Raw genomic sequence first — 17,007 nt, 5'->3', positions numbered from 1 at the left:
TTTAAATGTTAACAAATTCAGATAAATTGAAATCATTTAACTTTTCTCATCATAATGCAATAAAATTTAAAAGAAAAAAGAAAAAAAAAAAGAAAATCAAAAGGCACATAAAGACTAATTGCTCTGTATCTAATAAATATCTCAACTAAAATGTCAAATCCAGGGCCCTGCCCATGCCAAGGAAATGACCTACTCTTGGCTCTTCCTTTTCAAGGCAAGGACTCGCCCTGTAGCTCAGTTTGACCTTGAATTCATCGTATAACCCTGACTGCCCTTAAACTTGAGGTCCTCCTAGTTCTGACCCCTGGGAGTACAAGCCTGTCACAGAACCATGAAGGGTTTTTCGGTTTGGTTTGATATTTATTTTTATGAGTATGGGTGTTCTGCCTGCATGTATGTGTGTGTGCCACATGCATGTGTGGGGCTCCTGAAGGTCAGAGAGGACATCTGATCCCCAGGAAACAAAGGTACGTTACAGATAATTGTAGGCCGCAGTATGGATGCCTGGAACCAAACCATGGTCCTCTGCAAGAACAAGGAGTGCAAAAAGAAGCTGGCATTTTGCTTCAATCCTGAGGGTCACCAATGTCTCTGAACGTACAACCTGCACGCTTCCTTCCCGCTCAAATGCTCCAGTTTTCTTCCACACCCCCACTCACAGGAAGAGAGATGCCAACAGCCTCCTCTCATCGGGTCTTATTTTCTCTGTGAGTTTTAAAACCTCACATTTTAGAGCACATTTTCACATTTTTGAAGAGAAGCAGGGTGGCCCTTTGATTTACTCCACACGCATGCCAATGATTGTTGGTAAGACGGAAGGGGTTAATAATTTTTTAAATTTATTTAACTATAAAGAAATGTGGGCCCCCATCCCCTCCCCCCCACACACATACCAATCTGCTGGGATTTCTGAGAATTAAGCTCAGATGTAAGATGGCCTGTGATGCTGATCGCAGTTTCCACACACAGCCCACTTTTCCACCTCCCACATCTCATGACACTAATTAATCCATCACTTGCACTAAATGTAACTGTTGTAGCGACAAGGACAATACCCCAGTGGTTATAGACCTGCATTTAGTTTAACTGTTCTGTTGATTTTATATTGATCATGTTGATTTTATATTTTATATTGATATAAAGCAATATGCTGGAGGTGCTTCTAACTCTATATAAGGTCGACTGAGCTAATGGACACCCCAAGGATGTCTTCATCTCTGGGGAGCATTCTTGATGGACACCTGTCCAAGTGCCGCTGGAATCCAGGCCCAACTGATTGCAGTGGCCTCTCTGAAACCAGTCTCACCTTCTACAAAGCACATACACTCCTCAGGATATTGCTCCCTGTCCTAGCTCCTTCCATACCTCAGTAAATGACCAAAAGCTCAGTCCATCTGGGAGACAGGAAGGTCCTCTAGAACCTTTTGGTATTATTAATGAAGTAAGCTCCTATGTTCAACTGAATTGAATCCCCAAATGAGTTCTACTGCATCCTACCCACAAGTACCTGTGAATGGGACCTTATTTGGAAATATGGTGTTGACAGATATAATTAAGATAGGATGACATCATGTTGGACTTGGGGTTACCTTGATCCAGTAATGACTGATGTCCTTATAAGAAGAGGAAAAATAAATTAAAAAATACAAGTTCCCTCTGATTTCCACCTGTGAACACTTAGCCGTTAAAGCGCATGCAGCCCCTGGGCAGTGGCCACTATTCACTCATTCTCACGTGGAAATTCTTGTCATGCAGTCCACATTGTGCCAGGTGCCAACTTTACAGCCTTCACCCTTGGCCACATGATAGCAAAGAAAGAGTTGTAGTGAAGTATCTCCAAGCCAAAGGTAGTCCATGAGAAAGCTGTGGACGTCTTCCTAAAGACTTCAGACTCTTGAGCACTCTCAAGCAGGGTTCATGGGAAACTCAGTTTTGCCTGAAGCTGTAAGTTAGAGGAGAAACAGAAACAGGAATCTTGGCCCAGGAAGTAGAAATATGCCCATAATTTTTAAAGTGAAACTTCATCGAAGATGGCCACAATGTCATCCTGAGCATCCTCTGGAAGGGCCAGGCCAACAGTGGGTGATGGAGATGGGCCGTGTGTAGCGGAATTTCCCCCTAATTAATTGATTGGATAATAAAGACAAGAAGCTAATCACTGAGAGAGGAGGAGGTGGCGGGCCTTTCAGGTCCGAGTCGTGTTTTGGGCAGTGAGGCAGGAGCAATAGGGTAGCACCTTGGAGACCGGGAACTGTTAGATCTGGGGCAGAATCCCACAAACCCCGCTTGAGAGCGCTCAGGAGTCTTGGATTTATCCCACCAAAGAATAAGTGCCCTCTTAGCGGTCCCGCCACTGTTGCCCGCCATTGTTGCTACTGTTTCACATGTAGAGTTTGCCTTGTGCTCAACTCTGTTCCTAGGAATGGAGTTCCAGCCACCTGTATCTTAAGAAATTGGCAGCCTTCGCCGCCAGAGAATTACTTAAAACAAAACTAGAGTGAATACGAGACACACACACACACACACACACCACCACCACCACCACCGCCACCGCCACCGCCACCACACACTGCCCAAATCATTCAGGTCTTCTCAACAGCATAGGCAAGAATACCACAGGTACTACGAAACTAAAAAAAAAAATTACTGGGCCCAGGATAATAAATATCTGCTGTTCCCTAACCTTTAACAGGCAGAGTCACCCTGTTAATGTCTGGGGCCAGGAAGTCCCAGGGTTATGTCCTGTCTACATTTTTCCAGAATATTCTGTGAAACCAAAAGAAATGTGTCTTTCTTGAACAACGTAGTATTTTATAATCTCTATGCTTCAACAGTTTATCTTTTATCTAATCTAATTTCTTGTCCCTCTTGGGTCCACTCAGGCAGGAGCATGCCAATTCTCTCAACACTGCTTTAGGCCAACAGAACTCGACCCCTATTTCTTTGGGTATGCCTCCATCTGAATCACTACCATTCCCAAAATACTTATTTCTCTATCTTAGCACTTAGCCAAATGGACCATACACTAGTCCCCCAAAGCTTTGAGATCCTAAAAGCCAACAGTAAATGAAGTCAAAGGTTGCAGATGAGGGTTGGGGAGCTTGCTTAGTGGACAGGCAAGCTTGAGGACCTGAGTTCAGATCCCCAGCACCCATGAAAAGCCAGACTCCAGCAGTATATGCTTAGAACATCTGCACTCCTGAGGAGAGACAGGAGTTAGACAGAGAAGAATGCACTGCAGTTTACAGGCAGGCTAGCCTGGCATACACAATGGAAAAACAGCAAACCTCAAACAAGGTGAAAGATAAGAACAACCCCTCCCTCTACTCCTCTCTGCCTCCCCCACCTTCCTCTCCCCCAGATTCACTCTTCTGCCCCCTCCCTTCTGTTTTCTTAAGGTCATGAATCACTGCACCACGTTGCTGTGGCTTCTTCCTACCCACGCCCTGTTTTCTCCTTTATTCTATTGCTGGGAGGTTTAACTTAAGAATTGCTGCTAACTCGCTGACGAGGCTATTCCAGATTTGTCTAGGTCCGGTTTTCTTGCTGTGCATCCTAAGCTGGCACTACCGTATCACCATCTTCTCTTTTTTTTGGGGGGGGGGAGGGTTCGAAATTGATTTCTCATCCATTCATTAAGGGATTCTTTCTAGTTGCCCACAGAGTTCTACCTTGAGAGAAATATTGAGGTTGCAACTTAGCCATGGGTTGGAGATTGGAATCTCACAGAGAGCCAAGCCACTGAAGACTCAGCCTGCACTCCTCATGATGAACCCTGAATTTTCTTTCATCCTTTCTTTCCCATTACAAACACTGATAGAGTTAGCCAGATCATACAAAATAAAAGTCAATGAGTTTCATCCCTGGGATTCATCTCTAACATTCCCAGTACAGGTTTAAGTACAGTACAGGTTTATGGACCCAGGATTTACAATTGTAGTCTTCTAAGAAAAATGAATGAACATTGTGACTTACAGCATTTGAAACTGACTGGTATCGATCGTAGCTAATGAGGACAATATTGTAGACAGATGCTGTGCACAAAAGATAGTCAATAATGAGCCAAAACATGCAGATTCCACTTCCAAAAGTCCAGTTAAACAGTGTGTGAGGGATGTACAGAGGGATGGAGATCATACCTGTACAAGGAGGAAATGAATTAAAAACAATACTGGACCAGCAAGATGGCTCAGTGACTGTAGATGCTTGCCACCAAACTTGACAAATCCCACCAATCCACAGGAGAGACCCAACTCCTGCAAGTTGTGCTTTAACTTACACATGCATAGCATGGCATGCTGTGGCACTGCTGTGCCCACGCACATGCATGCACACACATACACATGCACATGCATACATGCACACACACACGTATAGTCAGCTTTTTAAATATTTAAAAACTATACACAAAAAAGATATATTCTAATGGATGCACCATAGAATAGTGTGTCCAAATCCACTGAATATAGCTTACTTATTGCTACTACTTGGATAACTGTCATTCAGAGATGCTTACGGAAAAGTTTGGTCTTCAGGCGCTGTGGACCCATAGAGATGGCGCCAAGTATGAGGCTCTTAGCTCACCGGGGCATACGCTGGACAAAGGGGCAGAGCCCAAGTTCCTCTTCCCCATTCTAGATGTAGTGCTCACTCACACACGTGCTCCCAACTGTCTACCACCATCAGGAACCAAAGCAATAGGCCACCCAACCTTGGATTCGAACTGCTGAACACTGATTTAAATTGTTTCTTTATAAGTTCGATGTCTCAGACATTTTTGTTGTAGTAATGCCATGCCACCAATGTTAGATATAAATAATTGGTATTTTACCAAGCTCTGTACGACTAATATACCCTATGCATTCTTATTTATTTATTTATTTATTTATTTATTTATTTTTTGTTTTTTCAAGACAGGGTTTCTCTGTGTAGCCCTGGCTGTCCTGGAACTCACTCTGTAGACCAGACTGGCCTCGAACTCAGAAATCTGCCTGCCTCTGCCTCCCAAGTGCTGGGATTAAAGGCATGCGCCACCACCGCCCAGCTTCCCCTATGCATTCTTTAAATGTCATTTTTAAAGTAGTTGTCATGAGCAAGCTACCTGCGGGCCCTCCTTATCACTTCCCAAATACAGCAGAGATCCCAACTGTATTCCCAGCCACTTCCATCACAATGCATCCAGATGTTCTCTGTGGTCCAACCCAAACATGGCAGCGGCAGGCCTTGCTCCCACAGCAGCGCCTCCCGCAACAGCCCTGATTTTTACAGCCCATTCTCTTTGAGACACTGTTTCTCCTAGGATGTCTTCCTCTTTCACATTTTTCTGCTGGAGATCTGGTCTTGGCCATACACTAGGCACATGATGTTCCCTTCTCACCTCCTTTCCCTATGAAAATGCACTCACCTCTGCCCCTTCCCCCACACCCTTGTTCTTGGAAGCTCTCTGGCTGCTGAGATCCCTCTATCATTTACACTCTCAGAAACTTTGCTACATATTTTTTTTTGGTTTTTTATACATATAAATTGTATGCAATAAAGGCTTTCACCGTGACATTACCATGCATGAAGATACTGTTATTTTGTTATCCCCTTCATTGCCGCCCTCCTCCCACAAGACCGTTCTCTTCCCAGTATGTCCTCCCCCCCATCTCTCTCTCTGTGTTCCCTCTCTATCTCTCTACTGGGAGCAGCTCTCTACCCCCAACCCCCAGTAGCTGGGATTACAGGCCTGTATCACCAAACCTGGCTTCCATTCCTATATTTAGTTCAAATAACCTGCTAGTTTTGTGTTTCAGTTATGGGATATGGTTGGTTTATTGAGACAGGGTCTTGCTATCTAGCCCAGGCTGCTCTCAAAATCACTGTAGTTTGGGCTGTCCTCGAACCCATGATCCTCCTGCCTTAGCCTACTTTTGGGCCTTGGGCTGAGATTACAGGCATAAACTACCAATTGTTCTTTCAGTGATCAATAAGAGTCCCTGTGGTGACTTTCATATCATCAGTTGGGGAAGGAGCAGAAGGGGCAACTATGACACAAGTAGAACTCCAAGATTACCTGAGGAAAATCAAAGTACCTCGAACTGAGACATTCACATTTTGGTTCATCGTTGTGGCTTTCAATGCGGCCAACATGCATATTTTCCACCTCTGTACTCATTTCTTCCATAGAAGATGTGAGTAACGACTAGATGCTACTGACTTCAAGATTAAAGAGAGAGATCTGAGTTAAACTCTACTCCACACTTTCAGAATTCAGTGTAAGAGGAAGGATGCATTAAGGTTTCTAGAAACTGCGTTAAATAATAGCTGGCTTAGAACACACCATTCCATTGTTCTGTGTGTGTACATGTGCATGCACACATGCTTTCTTGCTTGAGTGAAAGCTTTTCACTGAACCTGCAGCTCTGTAATTTGGCTAGGCAGCCAGGCCTGCAGACTGGAGATTGAGCCCTTTGGTTTGGTAAAGCCCTGCTGTTTCCCTGGTGTTCTGGTATAGATGGCTTGCTCTTGGCTCCACTCACTATGGAACAATGGCGATGCCTGTGGATCATTCCAAACAGTTTCAGAAAAGCAAATCTGAAATTTCTCTCAGAAAGGCCTGCTCATACATGTTCCTGCCAAATCTGCTCTGGAAATTTGCAAGGCCTTTTCCATGGCTAGAGCAATAAGCCTTTGGCACGTGTGCTTAGTGGGGGGGGGGGGGGGGGAGTCGAATAGGCTATATTAAAAAGAGGATGGCATCAGATAGGGGGTTAATATCCAAAACATACAAAGAACTCAAGAAGTTAGACTCCAGAGAATCAAATAATCCTATTAAAAATGGGGTAAAGAGCTAAACAAAGAATTCTCAACTGAGGAAACTCTAAGGGCTGAGAAACACCTAAAGAAATGTTAAACATCCTTAGTCATCAGGGAAATGCAAATCAAAACCCTGAGATTCCACCTCATACCAGTCAGAATGGCTAAAATCAAAAACTGAGGTGACAGCAGATGCTGGTAAGGAGGTGGAGAAAGAGGAACACTCCTCCATTGCTGGTAGGATTGCAAGCTGGTACAACCACTCTGGAAATCAGTCTGGCAGTTCCTCAGGAAATTAGACATAGTTCTACCAGAGGGCCCAGCTATACCACTCCCGGGCATATACCCAGAAGATGCTCCAACATGTAATAAGGACACATGCTCCACTGTGTTCATAGCAGTCTTATTTATAATAGCCAGAAGCTAGAAAAAAACCAGATGTCCTTCAACAGAGGAATGGATACAGAAAATGTGGTACATTTACACAATGGAATAATACTCAGCTGTTTAAAATGATAAATTCATGAATTTCTTAGACAAATGGATAGAACTAGAAAATATCATCCTGAGTGAGGTAACCCAATCACAAAAGAACACACATGGTGCACTCATTGATTAGTAGATATTAGCACAAAAGCTCCAAATACTCAAAATACAATTCACAGACCACATAAAGCTCAAGATGAAGGAAGTCCAAAGTGTGGGTGCTTTCTTAGAAAGAAAACAAAATACTCACAGGAGCAAATATAGAGATAAAGCGTAGAGCAGAGACTAAAGGAAAGGCCACCAAGAGACTGTCCCACCTGGGGATTCATCCCATATACAGTTACCAAACCCAGACACTATTGTGAATGCCAAGAAGTGCATACTGACAGGAGCCTGATACAGCTGTCTCCTGAGAGGCTCTGCAAGATCCTTACAAATACAGAGGCAGATGCCCGCAGCCAAACATTGCACTGAGAATGGGGTCCCCAATAAAGGAGTTAGGGAAATGACTGAAAGAGTTGAAGGGGTTTGCAACCCTATAGGAAGAACAACAATATCAACCAACCAGATCCCTCAGAGCTCCCAGGGACTAAGCCATCAACCAAGGAGTACACATGGCTCCAGCTGCATATGTAGCAGAGGATGGCCTTGTCAGGCATCAATGAGTGGAGAGGTCCTTGATCCTATGAAGGCTCAATAGATGCCCCAGTGTAGGGGAATCGAGGGCAGGAAGGTGGGAGTAGATGGGTGAGTGGAGGAACACCCTCATAGAAGCAGGGGGAGGGGGTAGGATAGGGGGTTTCGGGGAGGGGGAACTAGGAAAGGGGATGACAGTTGAAATGTAAATAAAGAAAACATCCAATAAAAAAAGATAAAAATAAAAATAAAAAGAGGAAGGTAAAGGGAAATGGGGTGGAGGAGGGGAGCAGAAATGAGAATGAAGATGGGGGGAAGCCCTGTGAGATGGGAGGTGGCCTGCCCCATGCCAGCTGTCCCTTACCTGCTACCCCTTTCACCTCCTCACTCCAGCCTCTAGCTCATATACACTATGTACCTTCCGCCTCACATCCTTGGAAGAGCATTTCTCTTGTCATATTCTCCCCCCCAGACAGCAGGCCCTTCTGTTTGTTCAGATGTGTGTTTCTCAATGAGCCCTGGCTCTCAAGTTTTATATTGAAATTTCATACCCCCTCCTTCCCTCCATCTCTTTCTTTTCCCCTCCCTCTCTCCTACTCTCATCCTGCTGTATTTTTCTGAAGCAATTATCACCTCTAAAACACTACATACTTTTACTTATTTATGTTGTATATTACATCTCCCCAGTCGCGCATACACACGCGTGCACACACACACACACACACACATGCACATCAAGAGGGCAAGAGGTCTTGCCAGTCTTTGTGCTTGTTTGAAGTGTGTAATTGTTACATGAATGAATTGAAGACATGGTTCAAAGGAAGACCTAGGGAGCCTAGTTTGCTTGAAAATCAACACCAGTGTGGTATTGCCCTTCTGTCCAAGCCAGCTAAAAAATACTCCTTACCTCCTCGTTAAGCAAACAGCAAGCAAAAGGCAAGAGGAAGCAGAGAGATGCTGGATGACAGAGAGTGCAGAGGGGCCTCACTGTGTGCTCATCCCTCTCCCTGTTCTATATGCTGAAGCTCTAACATTCTGAAAGTGGCTCTATTGAGAGATAGAACCTCTAAAGGAAAGAGTTGGGGTAAATGTGCTACAAGGGTGGAGTCCTGATTCAATAGACTGATAGCCACATAAAAGGAGACGAGACAGAGTTTGCCTCTCATCACAGCCACCTGTCCAGTCCATGAAAATACGTGGAGAAAAGGGCACAGGGAAGGGAGGCTTCACTAGGGAACCAAATTTGGTAGAATCTTGACCTAAGATACTTCAGCATGTAAGACGTGTGAAAACACAAGTTCCCACTGTTTGAGCTTCCCAGCCTCTGGTATTTTGTTACAGTAGTCTGAGTCTAAACAGAAGCCAAGAGAGAAATCCTGAACTGAACTGGTATGTAAAGATATAGATGTAGATACATATAGACATACATATATAGATATAATACAAAACAGACAAAAAACTTCCCACCCTATAAAATTGTTCCAGGCTTTGTTGGCATCAACTAGATTTTGTCTCTGAAGAGACATTCCTGACCATTCACAATATGGGTGGTAGGATATAAATACCCATGGATGAGAACACTGGTCACACAGTACCAATTTAATAAGCATTTCCTTCTATATCTATATGCATAGTGTACTAGTTACTTTTCTTATTATTTTGATCAAATACTGGACAAGAAGGAATGTAAGGGCAGTTGAGTTCATTTTGTCTCACAGTTTAAAGGGGTACAGAGGTCACAGGCAAACAGGACTGTGTCAACAGTCAGGAATCAGAGTCCATAGGAAGCAAGATTGGGATATCGAACCTCACGGCCTGCCCCCAATGACATACTTCCCACCTCCTAAAGGTTCTATAACTTTTCCAAACAGCACCTTCAGCCAAGGACAATGTGTTCAGACACATGAGGCTGTGAGGGACAGTTCACCTTCAAACCACAACTCATAGTGTTCAGATGAGAGTACACCATGAGAGGTCCTTCTGTTGTCTCATCAGCATGGTGTCCAGCATATCAGACTCACAAGCTCTTCTATGTCTTTACTTTTCTATAACAGATTCAGTCTAGGAAGCTAGCTACTTGACCACCACAAATTTAGAGTCTCTACAGGGTCTGGTTCCAAAACCTCAAAAAGTGCACAGAGCAAGGAGGGACCACAGTCCCAAAGACATCTGAGGACCTAAGCAGTTTTGCCATTGCCCCACAGCTCTAGGGCTTGGTCCGAACATGAAGATGGCTAGCCTAGTAATTTGGAGTTTGGATGGATGCAAGATGGCTCAGCAGGTAAAGGTACCTGCCAGCCAGCCTGGATGCATGTACTAGACAGAACTGGTCCCTGATGGTTTTCCTCTGGCCGCGACATGTTCGCAGTGGCACAGCATCCATCCACACATTAAAGTCAATCAATTCAAAATAAAAGCATTAGTCGTGGTGATAATAACAATAGTAATACTACTAAGTGTCTGGCTTCCAGCTACAGTAGACCTCTCCTTCATGCATCCCTCCGGGCTCACAGCTCACCCTTGAGAGGATAGCAAGGGAGGGCACATTGGCAGGAAACTCGGATCTTACTACACAAAGCTCTCAGGGACTGTCCCTTTTCTTGTCCCATGGTGAGTGCTGTGCTAAAGGGAATCTCTAGAAGAAGGTGTCAGGGCAAAGGAAATGTGAAGGACAAGACTGCCAGATGACACAGAGCTCTTGGGCAAGAGAGACGGCTCCAGTGGTTAAGTGGTTTTCTTACCAGTAGGCAGTAGGCAGTGTCTCCTAATTGGTGAGTTCCAGGCCAGTGAAAAACCCTGCCACAAAGGAAGTGGCTACCACTCCTAGGATGACACATGAGGTTGTCTTCTGGCTTTCACATGGACATATACACATCCATTTTCATGCACACACACATACACATGTGCAGACACACACACATACAAGAAGGAGCTATACAAACACACATAGACATATCTACACAGCTGTTTGTTCGTTTGTCTTGTTTGAGACAGGGTCTCACTGTGTAGCCCTGACTGGCCTTGAACTCAGAAATCTGCCTGCCTTTGCCTCCTGGGAGCTAGGATTAAAGGCGTGCGCCACCACACTCAGTCTGCATGCAAAGGTTAAAAAAAAAAAAAAAAAAGGTTTGTTTAACCTGCCCATGACTTCTCTCAGCAGAAACAAAGCTGTTCCTTGCCTATTCTCATGCTGGGGGAGGGAACACAAGTCTACTAAACAATATCTATGCAGCTATTTCTCAGAGACAGGCCATCTCTCCTGGCTTTGGTGCTCAAGCCTCAAATGGAAGTGTGTCCTTGATGCCTCTCTCGGACTAGACAGAGAGACACTCATTTTTATCTGAAGCTGTCTTGGTTTGAAAGTTCCCAGTCCAAGGCTCTCTCAGCTCTTCACCTCACCCCTCCCTACTGCCAGGCTCCTCAGGGTCTCCTCTCAGTGTGCCAAAGTACACCGTCTCTTTTAAGTGCCAAGTGTTACTAAAGGCTGTAAAATCCTGTGAAGGAAAAGGAGATCTGTGCTTTTATAGCAGACTGCTCTCTGTGTTTACACTGGTACACTTATGCATGTGATGTGAGCATAGAGAACAATGGAGAAGGGTCTGTAGCTAGCTGCAGATGTTAACTGGAGGATGAAATTGAAGCAAGGAGTGGGAAGATTGTTGATAGAATTAAAACACACACATAGAAACATATATATGCATATATACATACACATACATGTACATATATACACATATATATATTTATACACACATATACACACATTATAGATATATATTGTAACTCCTCCTATTAACAATGAGGCTTCTGGGTTCAATTTCTACCACTGTCAGCAAAAAAAATAGATAGATAGATAGATAGATAGATAGATAGATAGATAGATAGATAGATAACTGGCTAGCTCCATTTATCTGTGACATGCCACTTCTGTTTGGTAAGCTCCATTAGATACTGACATTACTATGTGAAATTCTTCATCGTCCAGCTTCAGCCCTAGCTCCCTCCATCCAACCATTTGCACAGCAGCCAGCCTGCAGCACACACGCAGTCATTTGCTACCTGTGTCACTGCTGATTCTTGGCACTCTCTTCCCCATCTTCAGCTCTAGAAGTCCCATCTGTTCTCAGTGTTACACTGGGGATGCCACAGTCCTGTGTGCCTTCCTCTGCCCTGAGTGTCCATGGCACACAGTGGGTCCTCATGGGGCCTCCCACTATACCCAAAGGTCCTGTGAACTTATCTTACATTCTGTGCCATTGAAGAAAGAGACAACCCCATTCCTGTGATTTCCTGGTTACCTAACAGCACTGGAGTGCCCAACTCTCCTAACATTCACTGTGTATGATACAAGCATTGGTGAACTCAGTCGCAGTCAAAACATTTCAGTCAAGAAATCAAAAGAGAAGGGGACTAACATTTGTTGAGCAACCACTGCATTTTGGGCAATGAACAAAATGTCCTCTGAATTGTGTTTTAACACAAGCACAAACTTTATGTAGTTATGAAGAAAAGTAATGTGGCTATAGCAAGAGACAGTCTCCTAGGAGCTGCCATGAGATGCACGGTCCTCTGAAGTACTGTAGTGCCCTATCTGAGCATCGTGAAGAGGGCAGAGCAGAACACCCAGCAGGTAGAGCACCGGGCTGACAGAAGATATAACAATAAGGGAGTGGAAATGGTTTTTAAAAAATGTTTTCAAAGACAGAGAAAGCTGGTTTCTGTGAACTCTGGCGATCACACGATGCTCTAGTACTCGGTCGTATGTAGAGCAGCTGATTGCTGCCTGTGTCCAATTCCATGCTATACAGTACACTGACCACCCTGTCCCTGTCCCTGTCCCTGTACCACTTCTTGGTCATGCTCGCTTCCAGCAGACACATTATTCTTATTACTTCAATGCTGGATACAAAGGGGACCATACTTACTAAGGAAAGAGTACTTGTAATTCTAAACAAATTAAAAAATAGGTCTGAAAACAACCTAGCTGTGGCACACTAAAATAATTTTAGAACTATTCTGAATTCATTTATTCTAAAAACAAACAAACAAAAAACCCTGTTTTCAGATAAAACTTTCCCTAATATATGTGTAGTATTTCTTTTAAAGTGCCACACATATCCTTCCCAGAGTTCTAACACTTTAATTTTTCTTCTTGGTCCCTCCAATCCATACATACTTGTAATTCCTAGAATTACAAGTCTTTAAGTTTGATAATTTTAAGTAAAGATATATAACTTACCCACGAAGAAGTCAGAAATAGCCAAATTAAGAAAAAAATAATTACTTCGATGCCTAAGATTTCTGTCCACCACAAAGGCTAAGATGACCACAGCATTGCCTGCCATTATAGCAAACGCAAATAGGGACATTAAAAATGCCAAGGGAACTTGAGCAGCTAGTGGCAAGTTGCCAGTACTGTTAGACGCCGACATCACATCAAAAGATGGACCAGTACAGCAGACCCACTTGGCCAGGCAGTTTTAACAAACAGACACCTCTTATATATGGTCTCCTACTCAAAACAACAGCTTCCAATCTACTGGTGATTTCACACTACTTCCTGGTTATTGATAACCATCAACTTGTGGTGGCAATTTCCCTTTAACTGACACTGAAAAAAAAATGTTTCCACAAAACAGAAAAATATTTTGTCTTAAGCAATGCAATATATTCATCCATCTCCCAAGTAGAGAGCACTATTATATAATATCCGTAAAACACAGTTTATACATCTTATGGGCCATAAGATGAGTTTTTTTTTTTTTTAAAATAAAGATCCAACTAAAAATTCTCTTCTGACCATAAAAAGAAACCAGGGGTTATGTTTTACTCTCTCTCTAAAATAACCTATAAAGGAAGCGCGGACAAAGGGACAGTTCTTCCTGAGGGACAGACATTAAGAAGATGCTTGCATGCTGGGCAGTGGTGGTGCATGCCTTTAATCCCAGTACAGAGGCAGAGGCAGGCAGATTTCTGAGTTTGAGGCCAGCCTGGTCTACAGAGTGAGTTCCAGGATAGCCAGGACAACACAGCAAAGAAGAAGAAGAAGAAGAAGAAGAAGAAGAAGAAGAAGAAGAAGAAGAAGAAGAAGAAGAAGAAGAAGAAGAAGAAGAAGAAGAAGAAGAAGAAGAAAGAGGAGGAGGAGGAGGAGGAGGAGGAGGAAGAAGAAGAACAAGAACAAGAACAAGAAGAACAAGAACAAGAAGAACAAGAACAAGAAGAACAAGAAGAACAAGAAGAACAAGAACAAGAACAAGAAGAACAAGAATAAGAACAAGAAGAAGAAGAACAAGAACAAGAAGAAGAACAAGAAGAACAAGAACAGAAGAAGAAGAAGAAGAAGAAGAAGAAGAAGAAGAAGAAGAAGAAGAAGGAGAAGGAGAAGGAGAAGGAGAAGGAGAAGGAGAAGGAGAAGGAGAAGGAGAAGGAGAAGGAGAAGGAGAAGGAGAAGAAGAAGAAGGAGAAGAAAAGGAGGAGAAGGAGAAGAGGAAAGAAGAAGAAGAAGAAGAAGAAGAAGAAGAAGAAGAAGAAGAAGAAGAAGAAGAAGAAGAAGAAGAAGAAGAAGAAGAAGAAGAAGAAGAAAACAAAGAAGAAGAAGAAAGAAGAAAGAGAAGGAGGAGAAGGAGGAGGAGAGGCTTGCAGGATAGGAAATATAACAGACCCTCTGAGCCAAGGGGATGGAGCTGGGAGCTGTAGGACCAGAGTGGGATGTGAACTTCAGAGAAGTGCAGAGGCGATGCAGAGGATCAAGTCCTGATCAGGAGAGTATGGAGGAAGTCTGCAGACAGCAAAGAGGACTATTTGAGAAGATGAGAGGGAGTGGTACCCAGTGATTACATAAGGCTGCACTGTCTGCTGTGAGGTGGTGTGAGTTCAGGCAGGACCCCCTCACCACATGCAGCAGTCAGAACTGGTCCCAGGGTCATGAGAGCAGGTGAGCTAGTGCTGTCCATCACTGGCTGCAGCTCTCAGAAGAGCAGGCACTGTAGCTCACCTGGACAGCAAAGTATCGCCGGACCTGATAGTGAAGGCATAGATGATTCGGCCCCAAGGTCGTGAGAATGGGAGAGATGGCCCAGCCCCTCTCAGGCTGCAGCACTTGAGAGAGTAGGCCCCGTGCCTTGCCTGGACAGTGCAGCAGAGTTGGCTGTTGAGGTGTGGGTGCAGGTAAGTGGGCTCCCGAGGACATAAGTGCAGGAGAGTCGATCCTGCTTCCTGCAGATGATGGCATCAGGTTACCTAGCTGGCACAGAGCTGCAAAGATCACCCTGGTGCTTCAGATAAGGGAGAACCAGTATGCTGACCAGCTCAGCTGCCACTCAGGGCAGCTCAGCTACCACTCAGGCCCAGATCCAGTGCTCTGAGTTGACCCACCCCCAAATCTGTAATATCTGCGAATGGTTTGGATGCAGAAAGGGCTGGCTGGACCTGCTGATCTAGGGTTGCAGGATCTCCATGACACAAAGCAGCAACCGGGTGATCCAGAGGAGTCCTGGTGAGGATCCAATATTGATGGTGTAACAGAAGCCAGAGATCTCAGGCCAAACTGGCGACTCATTGAAAAGAAAATTCATAAGTGTGGGCAGAGAGGTAAACTGTGGGACACGCTGTGACACTTCAGCTTCCACAATGAGATATGTTTATGCTTTGTTTGTTGTTGTTGTTTGATTATTTGTATGTTTTATTTTGTCCAGGATGTTGCAAGGGCAAAGGGCAGATATGAGGGGCTGGGAAGATAGATGAGCAGGACTGAGAAATGATGTACATGATGTGAAACTCACAAGGAATCAATAAAAAGTTAATTTTAAAAAGTGGTGGATATGGTGGAACTGAGACAAGCAGAGCCCTGGGCTCAGCAGCCAGCCAGCCTTGGGGAGCTCCAGGCCAGTGAGAGACTGTGTTCTAAGACCCAGGAGGATGGCTCCTGAGAAACAACAGCTGGGGTCAACCTGTACTCTTTATGCACACACACAGCACTCTCATACACCTGTGCACACATACAAATACGAACACATGCACTCACACACTCGCAGAAGTAAACTACACGAGGATCATCAGATAAAATTAAAAAACAAAGCACAACAGTGTGAACACTAGGTGTGGTAGTTCCCACTCTGAATCCCAGAACACAGGAGGTAAAGGCAAGATAGAAAGCTTAAGGTCAGATGAGATTACAAGATAATGCTCTCAGAACAAAATGGAAAAGGTGTTTCATTTTGTTTTGTTTTTTAAAAGAAAATCTAAAATACGGGTGGTGGTAGGGCATATGACATAAACTGTAAAGTCACAAATGCCTGCAGATTGCTTGTTGAGAACAGCCTGTGCAGAATACAGTGAATGGATGCAACATTTTTCAAGGATGAAGGTAAAAAAGAAACTATCCAGTAGTCTACATTTGGTTAAAAAAAATGCCTTAATATATTGTATGAATTTTTTTCAATTAAAAAATATCTTTACCAGTCAAACCAAAATAGAGCTGGGGAATACCTAAGCAATTTTAGTCCTTGCCTTTCTAAGCAAGAAGCCCAGAACTCAGACTCCCAGAACCTTCCTCCCGTGGGTTCCTTGCCAGGTATTTTGTTGCAGCATGAGGCATGGTTATCAGAAGGAAGACATTATGTGTATCATTTTCAACCTAAATGCAAAAACTCCACCTCAACTGATGGAGCAGATCATCTGCTCCTGCACCTTGCATCTTGGGTCAGATCGTGCAAACGTGTGATCGTACCATAGAAGGTATTATCCCTCTCTCTATTTTTGTCCAAGAGGGCACTTGCCATTGGGAATGAGCAGAGGAGAAGCCACGGACTACCTCATCTCTCTACTGGCACTGTTATCCACACAGTGACTCAGCCAAAGGGATCTGGAAATGTGTGCAATTTTATAAACCACGCTTGCTCCTTGCCCAGTGCCACAGCCTGCACTCAGATCCGAGATCAGCCACCAGCAATGACCGTCTCGTTCAGCCCCCATGACTAGCTTTTGCCAAGCTGTACCGGTCTCACTCAGCTCCACCAAACCACTAGCTCTGCTGCTTTTCCCATGAATGCTGGGAACTGCATTCCCTCTCCACTGGCCAACCACCCA

The 17,007-nt window shown here is 44.1% G+C and overlaps 1 protein-coding gene across 2 annotated transcripts in view; it reads right to left on the bottom strand.

Moving 5' to 3' along the window:
• Positions 1 to 13,413, bottom strand: part of Hrh4 (histamine receptor H4) — a 16,746-nt gene extending 3,333 nt beyond the window's left edge. The window contains exons 1-3 of one of the 2 annotated variants that reach the window (XM_031366267.1): positions 13,160 to 13,352; positions 5,473 to 5,483; positions 2,857 to 2,877 (exon numbers count right to left, since the gene is read on the bottom strand). In XM_031366267.1, coding sequence (XP_031222127.1) covers positions 2,857 to 2,877; positions 5,473 to 5,483; positions 13,160 to 13,352 — 225 coding nt within the window. Of the gene's footprint in view, positions 1 to 2,856; positions 2,878 to 3,975; positions 4,140 to 5,472; positions 5,484 to 13,159 lie in introns of both variants that reach the window. The other variant, XM_031366266.1, reaches the window with a different exon arrangement.
• Positions 13,414 to 17,007: the final 3,594 nt, after the last annotated feature.

Source organism: Mastomys coucha, unplaced genomic scaffold (assembly GCF_008632895.1).
Source record: "Mastomys coucha isolate ucsf_1 unplaced genomic scaffold, UCSF_Mcou_1 pScaffold13, whole genome shotgun sequence".
In the NCBI taxonomy this organism is placed as follows: Eukaryota; Metazoa; Chordata; class Mammalia; order Rodentia; family Muridae; genus Mastomys; species Mastomys coucha.
Note: the sequence above shows the minus strand (reverse complement) of the source record. Positions and strands in the feature narration are given on the sequence as shown.